This window comes from Heloderma suspectum, chromosome Z, assembly GCF_057233095.1.
Source record: "Heloderma suspectum isolate Gila_16-S chromosome Z, 16-S_ref, whole genome shotgun sequence".
Classification (NCBI taxonomy): Eukaryota; Metazoa; Chordata; class Lepidosauria; order Squamata; family Helodermatidae; genus Heloderma; species Heloderma suspectum.
The window spans coordinates 6,663,418-6,685,952 of record NC_139476.1 but is presented as its reverse complement, the minus strand read 5'-3'; the positions used below and the strand labels follow the sequence as shown (position 1 = coordinate 6,685,952).

The 22,535-nt window shown below is 44.0% G+C and overlaps 1 protein-coding gene across 2 annotated transcripts in view; it reads right to left on the bottom strand.

Annotated features, from left to right (window-relative positions):
• ATCAY (ATCAY kinesin light chain interacting caytaxin) overlaps positions 1–22,535 on the bottom strand; it is a 35,423-nt gene that overhangs the window by 7,942 nt on the left and 4,946 nt on the right. For both annotated transcript variants that reach the window (XM_084826376.1, XM_084826375.1), the window contains exons 3-12: positions 15,845–15,903; positions 14,279–14,503; positions 12,889–13,074; positions 12,246–12,348; positions 11,628–11,759; positions 7,838–7,924; positions 6,381–6,479; positions 2,006–2,041; positions 1,843–1,878; positions 281–313 (exon numbers count right to left, since the gene is read on the bottom strand). In XM_084826376.1, the coding sequence (XP_084682502.1) occupies positions 281–313; positions 1,843–1,878; positions 2,006–2,041; positions 6,381–6,479; positions 7,838–7,924; positions 11,628–11,759; positions 12,246–12,348; positions 12,889–13,074; positions 14,279–14,503; positions 15,845–15,903 (996 nt within the window). The remainder of the gene's footprint in view (positions 1–280; positions 314–1,842; positions 1,879–2,005; positions 2,042–6,380; positions 6,480–7,837; positions 7,925–11,627; positions 11,760–12,245; positions 12,349–12,888; positions 13,075–14,278; positions 14,504–15,844; positions 15,904–22,535) is intronic.

Genomic DNA, 22,535 nt, shown 5'->3' with positions numbered 1-22,535 from the left:
GTTGCCAATAGAAACTAGCTAGAGCCCCCTGGGGAACTTACAAGCAGATGTGGTGCTTAGCATTTATAGCATGCATTAGAGTGTTCAGAACACTTCACGTTATTTCAGTAATTTTTTTCCAATGAGCCTGCAAGATAGACCAGTATTCTATGTTGCAGTTGAGAGGATGCCTTCCCTGAGGCCATGTGTTCATGAATCATGGTGTTCACAGGTCAGGCTATACTGTGTCCCTACCGCTGAATTCTGAATGTGATTTACAAATAACTAAATAAATCCAGACCTTGTTTCCTGATCTTCTGCTGGCAGTGCAGGCCTGTTTTGGAAGATGAGACAAAGCAATAAACACCTTCATAAAGCAACACAGAGGCAGTAAAAAACCTGGGTGAACAAATAGACCTAGTTGGTTCTGAAATCTGAGGGAGGAGGGAGTTGCACAATCGGGGAGCCTGTATCAAGAACACCCTCCCTTGGGTGGCTACATATCGCATCCCTGGCAAATGTGGCACCCCCAGGAAGGCATCTCCATTAGATCTTAATATCCAGACAGGTACGTAAGGGAGAAGGTGCGCCATCCGGGATCCAGGTCTTAAGCCACGTAGAGCTTTATATATGAACACAAGCACCTTGAACTTCACTTGGTAGCATATTGGCGGCCAGTGCAACCCCTTCAGAACTAGTGTAATATGATCCCAGTAGTCTGTCCCACTCAGCACCCTAGCCACAGTGTTTTGCACTAACTTCCACTGCCGGGCCAACCTTTTAGGCAGCCCTATGTAAAGTGCATTGCAATAATCCAGTCTCAAGGTTACAGTAGATGGATCACTGTGGCCAGGTTATTTCTGTTCAGGAACGGGCTGTAGCTGGCATGCCAACCAGAGCTGGGAAAATGCACTCCTTACCCTGAAATTGACAGGAATGGATTTAGGAGCACCTCCTAACTATACACCCACTCCTTCATAGGGAGTGGAACCCAGAAGAGGCAACTCCTCTAATTCCTGGGCAAGGGAACCACCTATCCACATTTCCTCTGTCTTGTCAGGATTCATCTTCAGCTTACTGGCCCTCATCCAGCCCACCACTGCATTCAGGCATCATTACAGAGCCTGCACAGCCTCTCCTGCTTCAGACTATACAGAGAAATAGAGGACTACGTATAGAGGGATTAAAAAGAAACAAAAAAGGACAGCGCACGTTCTTCTGACTATATATTCCACAAGATTCTTCCCTAGATTAGGGAACTAGTTAAAGGTGGGCCGTTTTTATTTGGTCTACTCCAAAGTAGATCATCTTGGTCCATTTGGGGGGAAAACAGGGACAAATTAATACATACAGTGCTAGAGGTCTTGAACTAAAGACAAGTGCCAGGTAGTTTACACCACCGTAGCTGCTGACAAGAATAGGGTGCTGTTGTCTAATTAGGTGCCATCAGTGCAGATGGTTAGAAAGCTCCTCGGTCTGAGCACTCCAGCTCTTGAACTAAACGCCAAGGGTGCTTCCAGACAGAGGGCTTCTAACACTAGCAATCAAAAGGCATTGTGCAGCTGTTCTGTCTTTTTCTTCTCAATGGATTTTCTGTGGTAAGAGAAAAGATGGAAGAAGTGGCAAACGGGTGCAAGTGGAAGAAGACCCCCTAAAATTCTATGAATGAAGCAGAGCAATGGGGGCATCAAAGCTTGTCTGGAAGCAACTCAAGTTGCTATCAGGTGACCTCAACCTATTGGCCTGCTCAGTTCTTGTTTTCCTGTCCCAGGCTGGCGTCTACTAGCCTTCTGTGTGTTTGGCTTAAAAATAGCGTGATCTCTGTACTGCTGCCCTGATGGGATAAAATGGTGGAACGCTTACCTCTCTCTCTCAGCCATGTCCTGTTTCTCTTCCGCCCTGTAAGGATAAATTGCCTTCTGAAATACCCCATTTCCTGAAGCAGCGACATAAAAAAAACCGAGGCTGCCCTCCCACTTGTGTGATGATAACCCTACATCCTTCCCGCCAGGCCCAACAATTCTACCTTTCTTTTCTTGCTCTGTTCCGCTCCTCTTCGAACCTAAAACAAAGTAAGTCAGTACTTCAGTGATTATATACCACTGTTAAAGCTCATGGAAGCCATCTCTCCTTGGAAGGGAGAGGGCCAAAAAGACAGTTCTTTTGTTTCCTTCACTTTTATTTTCTAAAATTCCTTTTTCTGTAGATGTATTGAGGATAACAGCCATCAGTGAGCTTCCTATATTATCTTATTTAGCAAGAAGGGTTAGATGTTCCTTTCCTTGATTCACTATTTATATCTTGCAGTAGTAGACTAGCTTTGTAAATATCTAGAATTACCAATGTTTAATTGCATATTTGCTTTTATAGGCCTGCTCCTTGTTAGCTTCTCTGGAAACTCCCAATGTAATAGGGTTGGCACACAAATACACATCTATGCATTTCCAGTGGTGATGGGGACATATTTGCTGTGTCCTGAATATACAGCAGTACTGAGAACGTTGAATTTAGAGGAGCAAAAATCAGGGTAATGGATACCATATCCTACAGCACTTGAAGCATCTCCTTCTGTGGTCTCAAAGAATGTGGCTAGATACTCAACTTGGAACTTTCATGCCAGAGCCTCAAAGTTCTTGCTGGATTATTACAGTACAGATCACTGCAGTCTTTCCTTTTATCTGATCCTTTTAACTGTAATTGAACCTGGGACTCTGTGCATGCAAAGCAGGTGTTCTACCACTGAGCTTTGACCAAGCTTTTTAAAGAAACACAAAATCAGAGCACTAGTTCATCTACCCCAGCATTGCTGACTCTGATTAGCACCAACTTTTGCCAGCCCTGCTACCTGAGACCTCTTTAACTTCATAGGAAGCTGCCTTATACTGAGTCAGACCATAGGTCCCCCTAGCCCAGTATTGTTGACATTAACTGGCAGCAGCTCTTGAGGGTTTCAGGGAAGGTTCCTTCCTAGCCCTACCTGGAGAAACCGGGGATGCTAGCATGGGGTTGTTGAATCTCTTTCAGCCTGAGAGCCTAATTCCATTTCAAAGAAGCTCTTGGGTGGGGGGAGGCACATTCCAGTGGTGGAAAGACAAAAGGGGGTGGTGGAAATACCAGCATATTTTAGCTTAACACCCTTACTGCCAGTAACAAACCCTTAAGATGGGGAAAAACTGCCCAACAGTCAGGAAGTTACCCAGTGATTGGTGGTCTGGGCAAATGGGTGGGACCAGAGAAAGGACATGGCCATCTGAAGAACTCCAGACAGCCCAGGTCTGAGGTTATGTAGCTCTGCACTAGCAATTGACCCAGGGACCTTTTGCATACAGAGCATGTACTCTCCCACTCCCTGAATGTCCATCTTAGACTCTTTCTGCATCCCACTCTCTTTCACAGCGGCAACATAACTCACTTCACTTCAGGAAAATGCCTTGGAGGAGCAGGGTCGCCATCATGTTCCTCACCAGGGAACCAATTGAAACAACAATTTTGTTTCACCCTGCAGGATGCTGAGAGACCCCAGACACCACCATGCATCTGATGGACAGCTCTAGTCCATGAAAACTTGTGCCATGATAACATTTATTGGCCTTAAGGCACTACAAGACTCTTTGCTGGTTTTTAAGGCATTATCAGGTGCTCCTTGCAGCTAACATAGTTTAAGGGGTGTGCCCTTCCCCACTTTCCTTGTAGTAGTAGTGATTTTATTGTCTAGCTATAAGCCATAACAAAAAAAGAAGAAACATTCAGAGTTGAGCAACAAATTTAGCTCTCAGTTTCCTGGCGACCAGTGCAAATAAGGAGACACACAAGGTAAACTATTTTTCATTAACAACAGAAAACATACAAATTCATTAGGCGCAGCAAACATTTTCCTGAGCTTAGACAAATATTTTTCACATGGATCGTTATAAAGGACATCAGGTAAAATAAAGGATAATATCCTCAGTTTTCCAGAACACAGAAGAATGCTGTTTCAATGGTAATTTCTTATAACTGCCTTCTAAGAAAGCAGAGAACATAAAGTTAACTCATAATTCTGTAAAAGCATTTTATGTGGAGCTAAAGTAATAAGACTAGAGATCTCTTCAAGAAAATTGGAGATCTCAAGGGAACGTTTTGTGCAAAGACGGGCATGATAAAGGACAAAGAAGGCAGGGACCTAACAGAAGCAGATGAGATTAAGAAGAGGTGGAAAGAATACACAGAAGAACTATACAGGAAAGATCTGAATGTCCCTGATAGCCATGATAGTGCGGTCACTGAACTTGAGCCGGACATCCTAGAGAGTGAAGTCAAGTGGGCCTTAGGAAGCATTAGTAACAACAAAGCTAGCGGAGATGACAGTCTTCCAGCCGAGCTATTTAAAATCCTAAAAGATGGTGCTGTTAAAGTGCTGCATTCAATATGCCAACAAATCTGGAACACTCAACAGTGGCCACAAGACTGGAAAAGTTCAGTTTACATTCCAATTCCAAAGAAGGGCAACGCCAAAGAGTGTTCAAACTACCGCACAATTGCGCTCATTTCACATGCCAGCAAGGTGATGCTCAAAATCCTACAAGCTAGGCTTCAGCAGTATGCGAACCGAGAACTACCGGAAGTACAAGCTGGGTTTCGAAGAGGCAGAGGAACTAGAGATCAAATCGCCAACATTCGCTGCATCATGGAGAAAGCAAGAGAATTCCAGAAAAATGTCTATTTCTGCTTCATTGACTACGCTAAAGCCTTTGATTGTGTGGATCACAACAAACTGTGGCAAATTCTGAAAGTGATGGGAGTACCAGACCACCTTACCTGTCTCCTGAGAAACCTGTACGAGGGTCAAGAAGCAACAGTAAGAACCAGACATGGAACAACCGATTGGCTCAAAATTGGGAAAGGAGTACGACAAGGCTGCATATTGTCACCCTGCTTATTTAACTTATATGCAGAGTACATCATGAGAAATGCCGGGTTGGATGAATCAGAGGTCGGAATTAAGATTGCTGGGAGAATTATCAACAACCTCCGATATGCAGACGATACCACCCTAATGGCAGAAAGCGAAGAGGATCTCAAGAGCCTCTTGTTGAGGGTGAAAGAGGAGAGTGCAAAAGCTGGTTTGAAACTCAACATTAAAAAAACGAAGATCATGGCATCTGGCCCCATCACTTCCTGGCATATAGAAGGGGAAGAAATGGAAGCAGTGACAGATTTTACTTTCTTGGGCTCCAAGATCACCGCAGACGGTTACTGTAGCCGTGAAATTAAAAGACGCTTGCTCCTTGGGAGGAAAGCTATGGCCAACCTAGACAGCATAGTAAGAAGCAGAGACATCACCTTGCCGACAAAGGCCCGTCTAATCAAAGCTATGGTTTTCCCAGTAGTAATGTACGGCTGTGAGAGCTGGACTATAAGGAAGGCTGAGCGCCGAAGAATTGATGCTTTCGAACTGTGGTGCTGGAGAAGACTCTTACGAGTCCCCTGGACTGCAAGGAGGTCCAATCAGTCCATCCTAAAGGAAATCAACCCTGAGTGCTCATTGGAAGGACAGATACTGAAGCTGAAGCTCCAATATTTTGGCCACCTAATGCGAAGAGAAAACTCCCTGGAAAAGACCCTGATGCTGGGAAAGACTGAAGGCAAAAGGAGAAGGGGACGGCAGAGGATGAGATGGCTAGATAGCATCACGGATGCGATGAATATGAACTTGAGCACGCTCCGGGAGAGAGCGCAGGACAGGAAGGCCTGGCGTGCTATGGTCCATGGGGTCACGAAGAGTCGGACACGACTGAACGACTGAACAACAACAAAGTAATAAGATCCAAATGTCTGACATTCTGATGAACTAACTTGATACATGGATACAGTCTAGAAAAATGAATGATTAGCATATCAGTCACAAAGTCTTTTCCAAAAATAAAATGCCACCGTTAACTGTGATTTAGACATTCACTGCATCTTAGACCTTTGAGAATCAAGACCATTAGCAAATGTCTGTAATGCAGTTACACTCCCTTGAGAATTTAAAGGAAGAGCCCTAAACTTACAGACCAGACATGAAGCTGGCAAAGTGAACAGGCAAAGTCCTGTTATGGACTCGTATTCTTTCTAGTCCAAACAGAAGGCCAACTTTCGGCACGGACGTGAGCAGCAAGCATGCCAACAGGTAAAGCCAGTACTTGCTTTAGAAAATAATTTTGGATCTTCTCCAGCTCCTAAACTGATGATTGGCTAAAGCTCCAAAGCTTTGCACCATATAAGGCTTTTCTGTCTGTTTTCTTCTTTTGCACACAGTAAGTGGGTGAAAAGCCGGCTGGAGGGGAGGGAAGAATATGGTGGAGAAGACAGAGATGACTGCAGGATGTTGACACAGTTTCAAGGTGTTATATGTGAAAAGCACAAAGTGTGATACTTACTGTAGGATACAGTCTGGAATCTGGACATGCTCCATCGGGATATTATGCGCCAGTTCCTCCAAGGTGTGGATGTACTGGATTTTATTGATGAATTTTACACTAGGAAGAACAGATCCAAATGTAATCAACACACACATATACATTTCTGGTTTTTGCTAAAGTGTTCTAGGGTTAATGTTATAATTAATCCTGACCCCACTTGAAAGCTAAAGTGGATTAAAGGGCTTTCATGGAGGCTGAAATTTTGAATTAGGATTAGTGGACCATGCCAGGGGAGAAAACCTGGTAACCTTTCTCTGTCATTCATAGGAAGAAACGGCTGATGCTTCCACATTGAACATGCTTGATTATTGTTTCTGTTATTTATTTACACTCCTCTTCTGCCTTCCTCTTAAAAGTTCATGGTGTGAACATCCTCTCTATGTTATCCACATAGCAATCCTATGAGGTAGGTTAGCCTGAGAGAAGATGATTGGCTTGATTGCTGAACCCAAGTCTTCTGAATTCAAAGTGGTATCTGCCAGATGTGTTGGACTACAACCTTCATTACCCCCAGACAATAGAAATGCTGGCTGAGGACGATGGCAGTTCAAATCAAATGCTTTATTTCCAGTCCACATTTCCACCATAACAACAATTCGGGCACCAAAAAACCCCAAGCCAAAATTAAACCGTATACATTCAGCAACTGCAATGCTGCATTATTAAATTTATCAAAATCGGACTCAAAATGACTCAACCTCACTTAGTGTCTGTGACCTTGTTCTAATAGCTGCGGCAAGGAACCTGTTTGTATTTTCAGTGATCATGATGTCAGTGTCTGCCATAAGTATAGAAATATAAAATTCATCAGAGCTTCCTGGATATAAACAAAGCACAAGGGAAATAACACAAGCTCTCGTATCCTTATAGAAATTGCAACATAGAAGGATATGAAGTTGTGTTACTATTGCACCACTCTCAAGTGCCAGGGTAAACCTTTAAATCTGCATTCCATGACAGCTGATGGCAAAGAATTGAGCCACAGAAAAGGTTCTTTGGTCTTTGGGAATGTTTAATGTTGCCAAGTACCTTGCATGCCACAAATTGGCCTTAGACTGTAAACCAAGATACATTGGCGAGCAAATCCCTTTAGCCAAAGTTTGGGAAGTTATATCCAATGATGGGAATTGCAGTCCAACACATCTGGGTTGGGGAAGTCTACTTTAACCACTGTGTGCCATGTTGGCTCTCAAGATTGTATGACAGCCTACTGCATTTCGTTTGAGGAGCCCTTGTAAATTTGAATTTTTAGTACTAGGGTTTTAGCAGTGGGGCTGCTACTGGCTATTTTGGCATATGAAAAAGGGGATTAAAATGTGATAGAAAGCAAAGAGAACCCCCACCCAAGCCAGAAGAAATCCATGTACATTTTAAAGAGCTTCAAGCCGGATTTCTCCCCAGAGGTTTTTCTTTACCTGATGAACGGCCGTGATATAGCTAGCACGGTCCGAATGAACCATGATGGGTGAACGATTATCAATGCCTTCAGGTTTTTCCGTAATCTGTGTAAAGAAGTTGAGACAATGCAGATCAGGGTGGCTACCCTTGACTATAGTGTTAAATCTGTACAAGCTCCAAACCTTGGCCCACTCCCATCCCGATACCAGTTTCATTTCTCAGCTCTTCGTGTGCATTTATTAACAATGTTCTAGAACAACATTGGGAACAACCTAGCTGGAAAGTAAAAGTGCTTTGGAACCCCATTGATTTCAATGCAGAGATTTAAACACATGCTAACACTAAACACTCTTTCGTTGAAATCAATGAACCTCTGAATTGTATTTGCTTTGGAGTTGATCCATAGTGTTAATATAGCTGTTCTCTGTGACTACAACATCTAGGACGTTCAGCCCGAGTTTGTTATAATTGATTTCAAATTTGATGTTTGCATGTTTGGTATTTATATACTGGAGAAACTTATGAGTCTCTTCAGTCCCTCTCCATAGTATAAAGATGTTGTCCAAGTACCTCTTGTAAAGGACAATATGTTGTTTGGAAAGATTACCTTCTTGCAAAATGCGAGTCTGTTCAAACCAGTCCATATAAATATTGGTCAGTTCTGGGGCAAGCCTACAGCCCATGGCAGTGCCTGAAACTTGCCAAAAATGTTGTCTTGGAACTTCAAGATTTTTTAAAGAGCTAATTCTGCTAATGAACATTAAAAAGCTGTAGGAGGAGCAAATCCCCTTCATGGATCACTGCCTTGTTGTGGCGAAGGGGCTTGCATAACTCAGTGAAGCCATAAGTTATGCCATGCAGGGCCACCCAAGACGGACAGGTCATGGCGGAGAGTCCTGACAAAATGTGGTCCACTGCAGAAGGAAATGGCAACCCACTCCAGTATTCTTGCCAAGAAAACCCCATGGAACGTATCACAAGGCTAAAAGAGATGACGCCGGAAGATAAGCCCCTCAGGTTGGAAGGTGTCCAATATACTACTGGGGGAGAGCAGAAGGTATTTCCAAGTAGCGCCAGAAAGAGTGAAGTGGCTGGGCCAAAGCCGAAAGGACACTCAGCTGTGGATGTGTCTGGTGGTGAAAAGAAAATCCGATGCTGTAAAGAACAATATTGTTTAGGAAAATGGAATGTCAGATCAATGAATCAAGGTAAGCTGGAGGTGGTCAAACATGAGATGGCAAGACTGAACATCGACATCGTGGGAATCAGCGAACTAAAATGGACAAGCATGGGCGAATTTAATTCAGGTGACCATCATATCTACTACTGTGGGCAAGAATCCCTTAGAAGAAATGGAGTAGCACTCATAGTCACCAAAAGGGTGGGAAAATGGAGTAGCACTCATAGTCAACAAAAGGGTGGGAAAAGCAGTACTGGGGCACAATCTCAAAAACTGAGATGGTGACTGTAGCCATGAAATTAAAAGACGCTTGCTCCTTGGGAGGAAAGCTATGGCAAACCTAGACAGCATAGTAAGAAACAGAGACATCACCTTGCCGACAAAGGTCCGTCTAATCAAAGCTATGGTTTTCCCAGTAGTAATGTATGGCTGTGAGAGCTGGACTATAAGGAAGGCTGAGCGCCGAAGAATTGATGCTTTCGAACTGTGGTGCTGGAGAAGACTCTTACGAGTCCCCTGGACTGCAAGGAGGTCCAATCAGTCCATCCTAAAGGAAATCAACCCTGAGTGCTCATTGGAAGGACAGATACTGAAGCTGAAGCTCCAATATTTTGGCCACCTAATGCGAAGAGAAAACTCCCTGGAAAAGACCCTGATGCTGGGAAAGACTGAAGGCAAAAGGAGAAGGGGACAGCAGAGGATGAGATGGCTAGATAGCATCACTGATGCAATGAATATGAACTTGAGCACGCTCCGGGAGGGAGCGCAGGACAGGAAGGCCTGGCGTGCTATGGTCCATGGGGTCACAAAGAGTCGGACACGACTGAACGACTGAACAACAAAGGAGCAAATACATCCTCTCTTTTGTCCAGGGTTGATACAAGTACCTCAACAGCCTCATGTTGTGGGATATTGCTATACAGTGTGTGAAGGTAGGTCTGACTAGGCCTTTTAAGTAGTTTGGTTTGGGCAAGGTGCCTGATGGGATTGAGTGAGTGTGTGTGTGTGTGTGTGTGTGTGGTTATGTGTGTCTCTGACTATGAGAAGGTAATTGTAACTTGCACATAAGCAAGAAATTCCTATCCATCAAAGTAACGCATCCCAAAAGATAAGAAGGCCGCTGTGCTGATAAGACTGTTGCTGAGTACTAATTGGTTTCTGAGCATGCATAGTATGTTTTCTTTGTTCTCCAACTTTCAGTCTGAATAAATGCATCCTGTTTCTTTCATCTGAGAGAAGACACAGTTTTGTCGGTCTCCCACGGCCGTGATGTGCTTTAATAAATTTCTGACTGTTCAACCTAACCTGCCTTGGATATTTCCTTAACAAGTGAGATCACATCCATTTTTACCAACCAGGTAGATATCTTGTATCTCCTCAGATACATTATCCAAAAAGTTCAGAAAATTTGGACTCAGTATTATGAACAAACAGTTTAAGAAAGGAATCTACGTATGTTGACAGCAGCCCTGTAAAGGGAGGTCATTGTGGAATAGAATCCTAGAATTTTAGAATTGGAAGGGTTCTTAGAGGCCTTCTAGATCAACTCTTGCTCAAGGAAGGAATCTTGCAACTACAACATCACTGACAGACAGCTGTCCTGCCTTCGGCTATCTCCATATTGCATCTGTAAAAGTTGAAACTGGCAGAGCATGGCTTGCTGAAGATCATCTAGAATGCTTCCAGATGAGGCTTTTATCCTGCAGTTGCCCTCCCTCAAACACAGGATTTTACAAGGGGGTCTGGATGATGTCATCTTCCATTTTTAACCCTACTGTGTTTTCCTACAGCTTCTCCCATCATTTTAGTTGCCACAATAAAATACATCAAGGAGGAAAAGATGGAATAGATGCACAATGCTTTTTGATTGGTAGCCATCCATCTGGACGCAGCCCTCGTGAATTGGAGGCAGAAGCAAGACTTAAACGAGTTCCCCTTTCACTTCAACTGGATTTCTAAAAAGAAGTTAATACAAGAACCAAAGAAGAACCCTTGGTTTTATTCAGCATCACTCTTTTTATCTAAACAGGAACTGCAATTGATTTATGTGCCAAATGGAGAAAATGATGCATCTTACTGCGCAACATGTAAAAGGATGCTAAAATGCGGGCCCAGCTATTCAATTTCTTTAGTATAGATGGATAATTGATATCAGGGGTTGGTGCCTTACTCAGTTTGAGCTGACTAAGGGTGCAATCCTATGCATACTTAGGCAGAAAAAAATCCTGCAACTGCCAGCATTCCTCCAGGCAGCCATGCCTGGGGAATTACTGACCTGGAATATCTACTAGACAATCACTTGGAAATGAACCAGTACAGGTTCCCTCCCAAAATATACTAGAAAATATGGTCTTAAATAGAAGTGCTGACACAACTTTTCACATGTGCAATTACCCAATTAATGGAGGTCATGTCTCCTTTTCTGTGCTACTCTTTTTGCCAGGATTTGATTTTCCATGTCAAATTGAGTTTGTGGAGAAGACGGCCTTTGTTGAAATGCTCACCCGTCTGGTTTGGCAAAACGAGCTTGGCAATTTTTTCCTAATGTTAGAGCTTCTCCATAGTTTTGCTATGTTGCCTTAGCAGATTTAAGATGTGGCAAGTTATGGAATTAATCCGTTTCTCACCTTCTGTCGATCATCTGATAGCATTTTTTCAGCCAGCCAATCCCCGGCATTCTTCGGCGCGGCGTGGCACCATTCAAGTACACTATCATGTAGTCTTCAGCTACCAGTAGTTCCAAACTACTGATCACATACCTGGTAGGAGAAAGGCAGAGGCAAAAAGTGCATTGGAGAAGGTGAACCTTTTTGATACACCTTTTTAAAACCATACTAGGCTGATTCATTGACCGCATTGCTAAGAAGAAATGACAAAATGAGTGTGGGGGCAGAGGAGAAAAAAAAATTAAATTATTTTTAAATAATTATTTAAATTAAAAGAACACAAAAGCTGATGTTGTTTAAATGTAGAATTCTGCAGCCAATGTGATGCAGTATTTCTGTGCTCGGAATATGCACCAACTTACATGAGTGGAGCACAAAACCAGCGGTATTCTAAACATCCCAAAACAAACAGGCTTTCTGACACATCACCACTATGTTGGAAGAACTGGCATTTGAAGTTTCCTCTCTTAGTTCACCTGGTTTTGTCATCCAAAAGGTGCAAAGGGAAGCAATCCAAGCCAACCTTAAAGCAAGACATCCTCCTTCCTTCTTTTGAGAAAGACGGGAAAAGTCACTCACAGAAAGAGATTCTCCATGATGTAGTGGTAGTCGGGCAGGCTGCTGTCGGGCAAGTAGCAGGCGGCAAAAACAATAATGGCATTGAGCCCTTCCCCATAATAACCTGAGAGAGACAAATAGGCAACATAGGAATGGATGAACCTCTCAATTCTGGTTTCTTATTTTTCCAGTTTGGTTTGTCTCAAACTTTGAGAATTTTCCCAGTCTTAAGTTCGCTTCATCCTGAACTTTGATTTTTTTTAAAAAATTGCTTGAAAATTCATAAGCACTTTTGTGCACTTCTGCCCAACGTACACATTTTTGCAAGCAATTTTCCTAATATAATGCATTTGGGAATGTTGTTTTCCCTCACATATTCATCTCTGCGGAGGGCTCCACTGCAAAACTGAGAGAAGTGCGGATTTTGAAGGATAACTAAGTTTCGGTTCACACAGTGGTTCAGATGTGCGAAACTGGGACATTTAAATGCAGACTGAACAAATGTCTCACTCCTCCCCTGACCTAAAGGGAGTTGATTTGTTTTTCAGATGGAAGCCCAATTCATGCCGTAATGGACACATCACATGCTTAAATGTCAGGCAGGAAGGAGACGTTTCGTTTGGGGATGTTATGGAGAGGCCACATTTCCCTCAGGACCCCTCACCTCCGTGCGTCACCACTTTCATGTATGGCTTGATCATCTGCAGGTCAATGCGGTGCTCCTGTTCGCCAATGATGACTGTTCTCCACAAGCGGCCATTAGTGGCACTGCCATCTTCCACGGCACCATCTCCGAATAGGTCCGCGCTGTCTCCTGGCATGTTTTTGGCTGTGGCCACAGGAGTATCATCTGAGGAAGGCAAGCATACAGCAATCCTTAGTAGCCTGGGCCACAAACAGAGTTTGAGATGCAAGGAATATGTTGTTTGGGGCTGGCTGGGGATGATGGTAGTTGTAGTCTGACCTATTTGGAGGCTGCCCTTTGAAAAGCATTTTCTGGAGAGGCTCTGCTGGTGTGCCTGGACTTTAAACATTTTGTTGATTGTGTTTTACTTGGATAGTTTTTATATTATTTTTATGCAGCTTCCTTAGATTTGTTGTTTTTATTTAAACTTGTTTTAGTATATTAGATCTTCTATTATGTTTTAAAAAAACATTATTGTAAATCACCCTGATAACGTGCCTGAAGGGTATATATTAATCTAAACAATAAATAAAATAAATTATGGCTCTTGGGGAAAGTCTTACTGTTCTCCCTTCTCCACAAAAGTTGGTTCACTCTGTCCCGCTCTTTCCTTCTTTAAGCCCCTTCTGCCTAGGCTCACACCTCCACTTGATATTAGAGCCGAACACCCCACAATAATTTTAGGCTTTGTTTAGGGCATAATCCTGTTCTCCAGATCTGCTGGCAGAGGGGATATAGCAGGCAACTTCAGACTCTGTCACAACCATCAGTGGCCATGCGGCTGCATTCCAAAATTCTCCTAGGGAAGAAGGATGTGGGAAGTACGTGCCTTGTTGCCCAGCAGAATTGTGCCCCGCCCAGCATGCCAAAATGTTTGGCAGCCTGAGAGGGAATGCGAGTCTGCTGGGAAACAAGGAACATACTCCCTGCGTGCCTTGTTTCCCAGGGAATTGCTGGGACTTTAATGGCACAGCAGTGGCGGAGGCCGTAGAGGCTAGGGGCCACAAAACTCCCTAGTGGGCTGTGTCTTGCCCACATCCAGACTCTAGGAATTGGCAGAAGCCTCACTGCGCTGGTGAGTTTGAGATATGTGGCTGGTATGACAATGCTGGCAGATCCATTCTGCTGGTGAAGCTATGTCACAAGGGTCAGATTGAACTAATAGGTTTCTTGGTTGGTGTAGACGTTCTGAAGGACATCATAGCCCAGGGATTCTTCTAATCTGGAACTATGACTGGCCTGTTGTAAATCAAAAGGCTGTCAACTCTAGCCTGGGCAGCAGCTGAACCACATTGTACACCAGTATTCCGATCTGAAAAGACATCACATGAAGAGGAGAGAGGCGTCCCCCCTGCCCGTGTTTTCTTACCCTCCCATTCCAGTTCGTTTCCGTTGCCCAGGAACTCAAGGGAGTCAGTCTCATCCGGGGTTTCGATGTCGTCCACGTTGATGTCGAGGTCATCAGGTGTGTCCAGGAAATCATCGGACAGGAGTGAGCCTTCACTCTGATCCAAGGAAATGTTGATTTCTGGGGCAACTAGTGTCTTCCGCTTGTGATGGGCCCCGTTACTAAAATTTAATGTGTTCGGAGGAGCTGCAAGTTGATATTGGGGAAGAAAAAAAGAGAGGGAATGAGTCAGTATAGAAGTGGTTTAGGTGGGAAAGGTTGTCACTATGAACTAAGTAATAACCTAGCAGTAAAATGGTAAGAAGCCAGTGGCATATTACAGCTTTTCTTTTTACTGATTTGGTCACTGATTGGTTTAAACTGATGAGTGGAAATCTGAGGGCTGAATTCTACTTAGGAGAATCTCTCTCTCTCTCTTCCCCCCTGCCCCCATCGCAATGAATACAAACACAAACTTTCTCGCAATTGTACATAGGCAGTCTTTAACAGAAGTGGACCAGATATCCAAGTAAGTATCCGTTTGAAGATGGTGCCTATATACCACCTGTTCAAATGCTGAAACTGTTGTGAAGTCCTCAGTCCATTGCATTATAGGAGGTGAGCATTTATCCTTCTGATGTTGTAATATCAGTCTTTTAGTGGGAAATCCATTTGTGCTGACCATTCGTGAATTTCCATGAAGCAGGTAAGTAATTTAAAAGAGCATGTACATCAGCAAATATTAAAGACTGTTCCAGTACAAAATGTATCCATACGATAACCTCCTCCTGCCCCCAAAAGGCACTACTGGACGTTGCTAAAACATATATTTAAAAGAAGCATCAGCTGTATTGCATGGCCAGCAATTAGCTGAATTAGACAATCCCTTATTAAAGAGGGGTTGCAGTGTCCAACAAACAGAAGTGTTTGCTGAATAAGACACAGCCTAAGATCTATAGACTCAACAGGTATAGATGACAAAGTGGCAATCCACTGATTAGACAGAATGGGACAATCCAATTCCCTGTTCCATTCCTGCTTAAAACCCTGTATATCATATTTATTAACCAATAACAAGTATTTATAGACATAGATAGTGGGGCGCTTTGCCTTTTGGAGAAGCTCTTGGGAGTGGCATTCCAGTGGTGGGCAGAGCCAAAGGCAAAAAGGATGGGGCCAAAATTACCAAATACCATAAAATACCAGCATATTGCAGCTTAAAGCTTAGTTACTGATAGTAAGAGCTTTAGGAGAGGCAATTCAAACTTTTAGAATGAGCAGGTGGACTGCACAAAAGCCAGGAAACCACTGAACAGTCAATGGGAAGGAGGCATGACCTTCTGCGGAAACCCAGAAGAGCAGATACGATCCCCAAGTGAGCTAGATTTGGCCTGCGGGCCTGAGGTTCAACACCCCTGTTGTAGGTGAGATCCCCTAAGTAGGTAACACCCCTCTTAACTTCCTGCTTCTCTGGGACTTCAGGAGTGTGTGTGTGCATGAAACAACATGTGTTGCTGAGAAATACACTTTTTCATTTCCACTACTCACACAATGTGTTCTCAGATGGGCTTCCCAAAGACTCCATTCCTGCCTCTTCCGGGAGTGGCCTGGAGATTGGATGTTGCAGGGAAAGAGAGACAGAGAAGCAGAAGTTTATCCTTTCAGAATAAGCCTGCTGTGTCCTTTTTCTTAATGATCACATGCATAGTTTGTGCATCTATATGCATGTATATTCCCTTTTGAAAATCATTTTGAAGTGTTGAGAAACTTTATAAATGTTTAACAGATGTCCAACAAATTATTGCCACTTTTTCTACACTACAAAAACCACTCTAAAAATGAAAGGATGGACAACAAGGTGACTGGTTCCAGGTCCTGGTCCTGGTCCTGTTAGAGATCACTAACCTGCCACTAAAAAGGATTACATCATTGTTATTTCATGGACTATAGAAATGGTGACTCAAATATTCATCAATGCCACCAATGATTGATGGTGTTGAGATAGCTAGGTCTTCTGGCAATGAAGACAGAAGCAAAGGTCCAATGCTTCCCAGATTCTCAGTTCTGATTGTTATGGTTAGAATATGTGTCCATTTAAACTCTAATGGCTGTTCTCCGTTGATGGCGTTTCCCATGAATTCTGCCACTTAAAAAGAAACCTGGTACCAGAGTTCAGTAGCTAAAGGGCAAAGTGTTTGTTGTACATTTTCTTTATTTACTGAATGTATACATCACTTTATATTCAAACATGATATCAACCCAGTTTATTATACAATAAGGACAGACTGTGTCTTGGTTTCTCCCTTCCCTGAACTGTCTTCATTAAGTCATTTCCTCTGGTCATTATAGTAATGATTACATAGCATTATATAAGAATTAGTACCTCAATTTATGTGTTTTCCTCTTCCCTTCCTATCACTTTTCCCCTTTTGTATCCTATTAGAGAACATGCCCTTACATTTTAAACTGTAAATGTTCATGAGTGTATAAGCAATAAAATAAATTTAAAAGCAATCCAAACAAAATCCTTAATCAACATAAAGCATCTGCAGCCCAACATCTGGAGGTTGACATGTTCCCATACCTGCTGTATAGAGAGATGAATTATGCAGTGTACAAGTCCTCCTGCCATATTCGCAAACACAGTTAACAGGCATTTTACTCTATCATCTATTTATCTATATCTACATGCATGACATCTTGCATACATCGACATCTTGGGAATCAGCGAACTAAAATGGACAGGCATGGGTGAATTTAATTCAGGTGACCATCATATCTACTATTGTGGGCAAGAATTCCTTAGAAGAAATGGAGTAGCACTCATAGTCAACAAAAGGGTGGGAAAAGCAGGACTGGGGTACAATCTTAAAAATGATAGAATGATCTCAGTACGAATCCAAGGCAAACCATTCAACATCACAGTAATTCAAGTCTATGCCCCAACCACTGAGGCCGAAGAAGCTGAGGTTGATCGGTTCTATGAAGACCTACAACACCTTCTAGAACTAACACCAAAAAAAGATGTCCTCTTCATCATAGGGGATTGGAATGCTAAAGTAGGAAGTCAAGAAATCACCGGGATAACAGGCAGGCATGGCCTTGGTGTACAAAATGAAGCAGGACAAAAGCTAATAGAGTTTTGCCAAGAGAACACGCTGATCATAGCAAACACTCTTTTCCTACAGCACAAGAGGCGACTCTACACATGCACGTCACCAGATGGTCAATATCGAAATCAGATTGATTATGTCCTTTGCAGCCAAAGATGGAGAAGCTCCATACAGTCAGTAAAAACAAGACCTGGAGCTGACTGTGGCTCAGATCATGAGCTGCTGACTGCTCATTGGAAGGACAGATACTGAAGCTGAAGCTCCAATATTTTGGCCACCTAATGCGAAGAGAAAACTCCCTGGAAAAGACCCTGATGCTGGGAAAGACTGAAGGCAAAAGGAGAAGGGGACGGCAGAGGATGAGATGGCTAGATAGCATTACGGATGCAATGAATATGAACTTGAGCACGCTCCGGGAGAGAGCGCAGGACAGGAAGGCCTGGCGTGCTATGGTCCATGGGGTCACGAAGAGTCGGACACGACTGAACGACTGAACAACAACAACATGCATGAGGCTTAACCAAATAAAAGATTCTAGCCAACCTGAAAAATAATCACAAGGCCTGCAGAGAGTTCATGTCTTTGGCCATGCTTTGACATTGAAGCCGCCAGAAGTAAAAGAAGTGGCATAAATAATTCTTTGGATTACAGGATAATTCCCCATCCTCTGAAGCCAGTGGTTGTCCATTATGAAATATCCTTGCTTCATTCAAAGGCACATCCATTTTAAAGACCGGGGGTGGGTGGGTCTTTTTTACCCATCTAAAAGAAATTTCTGTAACACTGGGGGCAGGGAGGACCAGATAGCACATATATGTATATCCACCCCCCCTTCCTCTTTGCAGTTTTTTTTAATGGGACCTACATGATCTCTAAAATTTCAGCATCCAAAAAACCCATCTGGGATACAGTTATCAAAAAGTACATCTTAAGCATTCTCAGCACTGTCATTTCATATAACAGGAAGATTTAGAAGTGGCAAAATCAGCTGGTATTAATAAACAATGCAAGAAACCCAAAGAAGTCCTTTCCTTATCTTACCTTCTGGGGGAAAAGATGCTTAGACTGTGTTAACTCCTAATTCCTGGTCTCAAAATCTTCTGCCTTGTTCCTTTTTAAATTTTGGTTCGATATACGTGCGTGTGAGAAAGTATAATATACAATTCTCCCCCCCCCCCCGTTCTCTTTTCTTGTTGTAGAGTTTTCTGAATTAATCCAGCTGATTGTGTGTCACCATTTTGGAGTGTGCTGATCATATGATGGTTTAGTTCTGTCATATAAGCTGCCTGCCTCTTGCTAGAAATACCTTCCTGAGCATGCTCCCTGAATCCCAGCCTCTGAGCATCACTAGAGCATCATTACAGGGCTGGCTGAAGCCTCCCAAGCATCCGGGATGAGCCATAGATCTAAAGATACTTAACCTTTCATGGGGAGGGAGATCGTTCTATTTTTTTTTCTCCTCAGCTCATTCTTGAGCTCAGACTTGAACCATGTGCTTCTGTACATCCCCTTTGTATCTCCATAGCTGGGGTGGACATAATCTCCCCAGCCTGACAGGGAGATATTGATTTCTCTCTCCCCACCCCCCCGAACTCCATCCACCTCAGCCAGCTGGTCTCTGTATGGCAGAGGGATCAGGCTTTTGCAGCCGGATGGTTTAATATCAGCTAAGCACGTGAGGGATACCCCTCCGCATTCCCTGTTCAGGAGATGTTGACATAACATGCAAGCTGCTTTTGGCTTGTTTTTTAAAAAAATGTTTTTAAAGGGAAACTTTCCTGTCTCTTACATAATCTTCCAACCTCAAGCACATCCAGCAAATTTAACCATCAGCGTCTAACTGCTTGGTTTATTTACTCAAAATAATCATGATTTTAAGTAAGTAAATCCAGTCTTTGTCTGGGCATATAGTCTGTATTACACAGACACATATATTTGTGAGCAGGGTCTATACCTGTGCTCTTTGATTTTATAGTTCGGTGGGGCTCAGAGGTCAACAGTAGAGGTTTTGCATTCAGAATCTCCTGGACCCAATCTAGGAAGTCAAGTTACATTGTAGCAAGTTGAGCCATGGTCCATATAGTTCATTGTTGACTGCACTGACTGTCAGCATCTCTCCAGAGTTTCAGACCTGGTTTGCACAATCACCGCAGTCCAACTCTGGTTTGTTCTAGGGTTATTTGAGAGTTATTTCACCCTCAAACAACTCCTGCCACCTAGGCTCAGATGACACAACAAACCATGGGAACTCCCCATCAGGGTATGAATATTTAAAATGGCCCCCTGCACGCACCACGACCCATCATGGCTCAAATTAACCACAGTGGGCTGCGGTGATCGTGTGAACCAGCCCACTGTCTTGTGTGGAGAGAGATCCTGCCATTTGCCAGAACATAGTCTGTTAAGTCCCAGGGACATATTCTGCACCACAGCTTCAAACATATTCTGCACCACAGGTTCAAAGTGCAAACTCTCCACCAAATTTACTGAGTGAAATGGAGACACTGCTGCATGTGTCCAGAGGGCGGAGAAGGTTGGGTCACAGTTGGAGCCAACACAAGGAAGATTACAAGCAAAAAAGCCAGAAATAGCTGCATCCAAAGCAGATATCTTTAGGTGGCAAAAAAACCCAAAATAATCAAGTCCTAGCTTCTAAGGCACATCAGGCAAACAATATTTACAAGTGTGTTAAGGAATTAAAACGTTTACACCATTTAGAGATTGTTTGGACCCATTTTACAGCTTGGTAATACTGAAGCAAAGAGAAATGACTGCTCAAGAGGACAGGCACTATAACATGGTCACCCGAGGCCACTGTTGGCCCTCTAAGCTTCACCCCATATCAATATGTATTGAGAACAAACTCTGCCATCTGAGGTCCTGCGGAGTGGATTGCACCTTGGGCCGTCTGAATGCACTTGTCTGAGCTCTGCACTAGAACCTCGGCCCCTATGGATAACAGCCAAAGAGAACAGTGACTGGATTGTGTGTGTTTTTTTTGCTCAGGAACACTGGAAGCAGCTTTCTCAGGCTAGCATCCTTTCCTCCAGTTTAGCATCCTTTTCTCTGGCTGGCAATAGCTCTGTAAGGTGGAGGATCTTCCAGTTCCTCCAACCCGGGGGCCGTTTCACTCAGCCTGGAGGTTGCCCTCCCCTATCTGTCTGATCCAGACCATGGAGGTGCCTATCTTGACCCGCAGAGCATTGGGCACCCTCTGCAGCTCACGCTCCCTGGCCTGGAGGCTTGCAGGGGAAGCTGGGGCTAGGAGACAAAGGGGAAGCCTTCTGTTATCTCTGATCAGAAATTGGAGATAATGTAGGGATTCCCCAGACTCAGACAGGGCTTGAAGGACCAGCTCTTTCCCAGCACTGCTCACACCCCAGTTGGGATGTGAGCGCTGTGGGAAGGCACTCGCCTGGGGCTTGCAGGAGTTAAATCGGCAATGCCAAGCATGTGCTCTACCACTGAGCTGCAGCACTTTCCCTAAAAATAAGGTTCTAGTTCTCATCATTCTACATAAAGGGCTGATTGAAACAGGAACATGGGAAGCTGTCAGATACCAAGACAGTCCCTTGGCCTTTCTAGCTTCGGAATGTCTATACGCTGACTGGTATTTATTTATTTATTGCATTTATACCCCGCCTTTCTCCCTCTCGCAAGGAACTCAAGGCGGCTTACATTATCCTCCTCCTCACCGTTGTATCCTCACAACAACAACCCTGTGAGGTAGGTTGGGCTGAGAGTCTGTGACTGGCCCAAAGTCACCCAGTGAGCTTCCATGGCCAAGTGGGGACTAGAACCCGGATCTCCCGGCTCCCAGTCCGTCACTCTCACCACTACACTACACTGGCTCTCAGTGTAGCAGCTCTCCAGGGTTTCAGACAGGAGTGTTCCCCATCCTGACGTGGAGATGTGAAAGACTGATGGGGGGGGGATTCTTTATTTTTGCATGCAAAACAGGTGCTCTCCCACTGAGCAACGGACCCTCCCCCAGGCCAAGGGCTAAAGAAAGAGTTTCTTAGATTCCCCTCCGCAGCTGCGGCTTTCATAGACAGAGTGCACAGCTAATGATACAGTGGAGAGGAAGAGAGGAGACGGCGTTGCCTGGATGGTTTCGTCTGCTCTGGCGTCTTGTGCTCCGGCAGCTGGAGCCAGACAGGAAGGCTACTGTCTTGGGCACACAGAATTCCTGTGGTCGTCCGTCCCCCCGCCGCCAAAAGAGGCTTGCTACAGCTGAGCACTGACTCCTTTTGCACCATTGGGCCACCTTTGACAGCATCGCTCCATAGTAATATCATCTGCCTGGCACAATTGCTTTTTGTATGTTATTTTTTTTACTTTTCTAGAGCACTGTTCCATCTAAATGCTGGATTTCATGACCAAATGAAAGGAACCATTTAAAAACAATACAGCGGTGCCAAGATATCTATCAGCCATCATCATCAACATCATCAGTAATAATAATATTAATAATAATAAGCAGCAGCAGCAGCAACACAGCCAAAATAGCAGCTCACTTAAAGCCCCAGCAGAGGCCATGCCAATAAGGGGCATAAAAACTGAACTGAATCCCCAAATGCTTGCCTGAAAAAGAAAGTCTTTCTATCAAGCTGCTTAGGAACATCAGAAGCTGCCTTACCATGAGTATGAACATCGGTCCATCTAGCCCAGTATTATCAACACTGACTGGAAGAAAGGGCTCTACAGAGTTTCAGGCAGGTGTTTATCAAGGATTGAACCAGACCTTTCGCATGCAACACAGGTGCTCCTGAGCTATGTCCCCTCCTGCTTAAAGACAGTGGCCCCATGATGTTCTTAAGGGGCCAGTGGTTTTCAAGCATCCTACCTCAAGGTAACTCTTTCCCCGTCAGCATGTCTCCAAAGCAACCCCCAAGTCTTTGGCATAGGATCCCTGTGTGCCATAGGGAATTCTGGGACATATGTTTGGACTCTTGACATGGGCCCTTGGCCAAGCCTCTTGGTGAGAGTGCCCTGGATTAGCGCATCCATTGCTCCCTTGTGCCTGCACTAGGGCTAATGGTGTATCTGTCCATCTAGGCTGGGGGTGGGGAACCTCAGGCCCAGGGTTCAAATCCAGATCTCTGGAGGTTCCAGTGGTGCCCTCC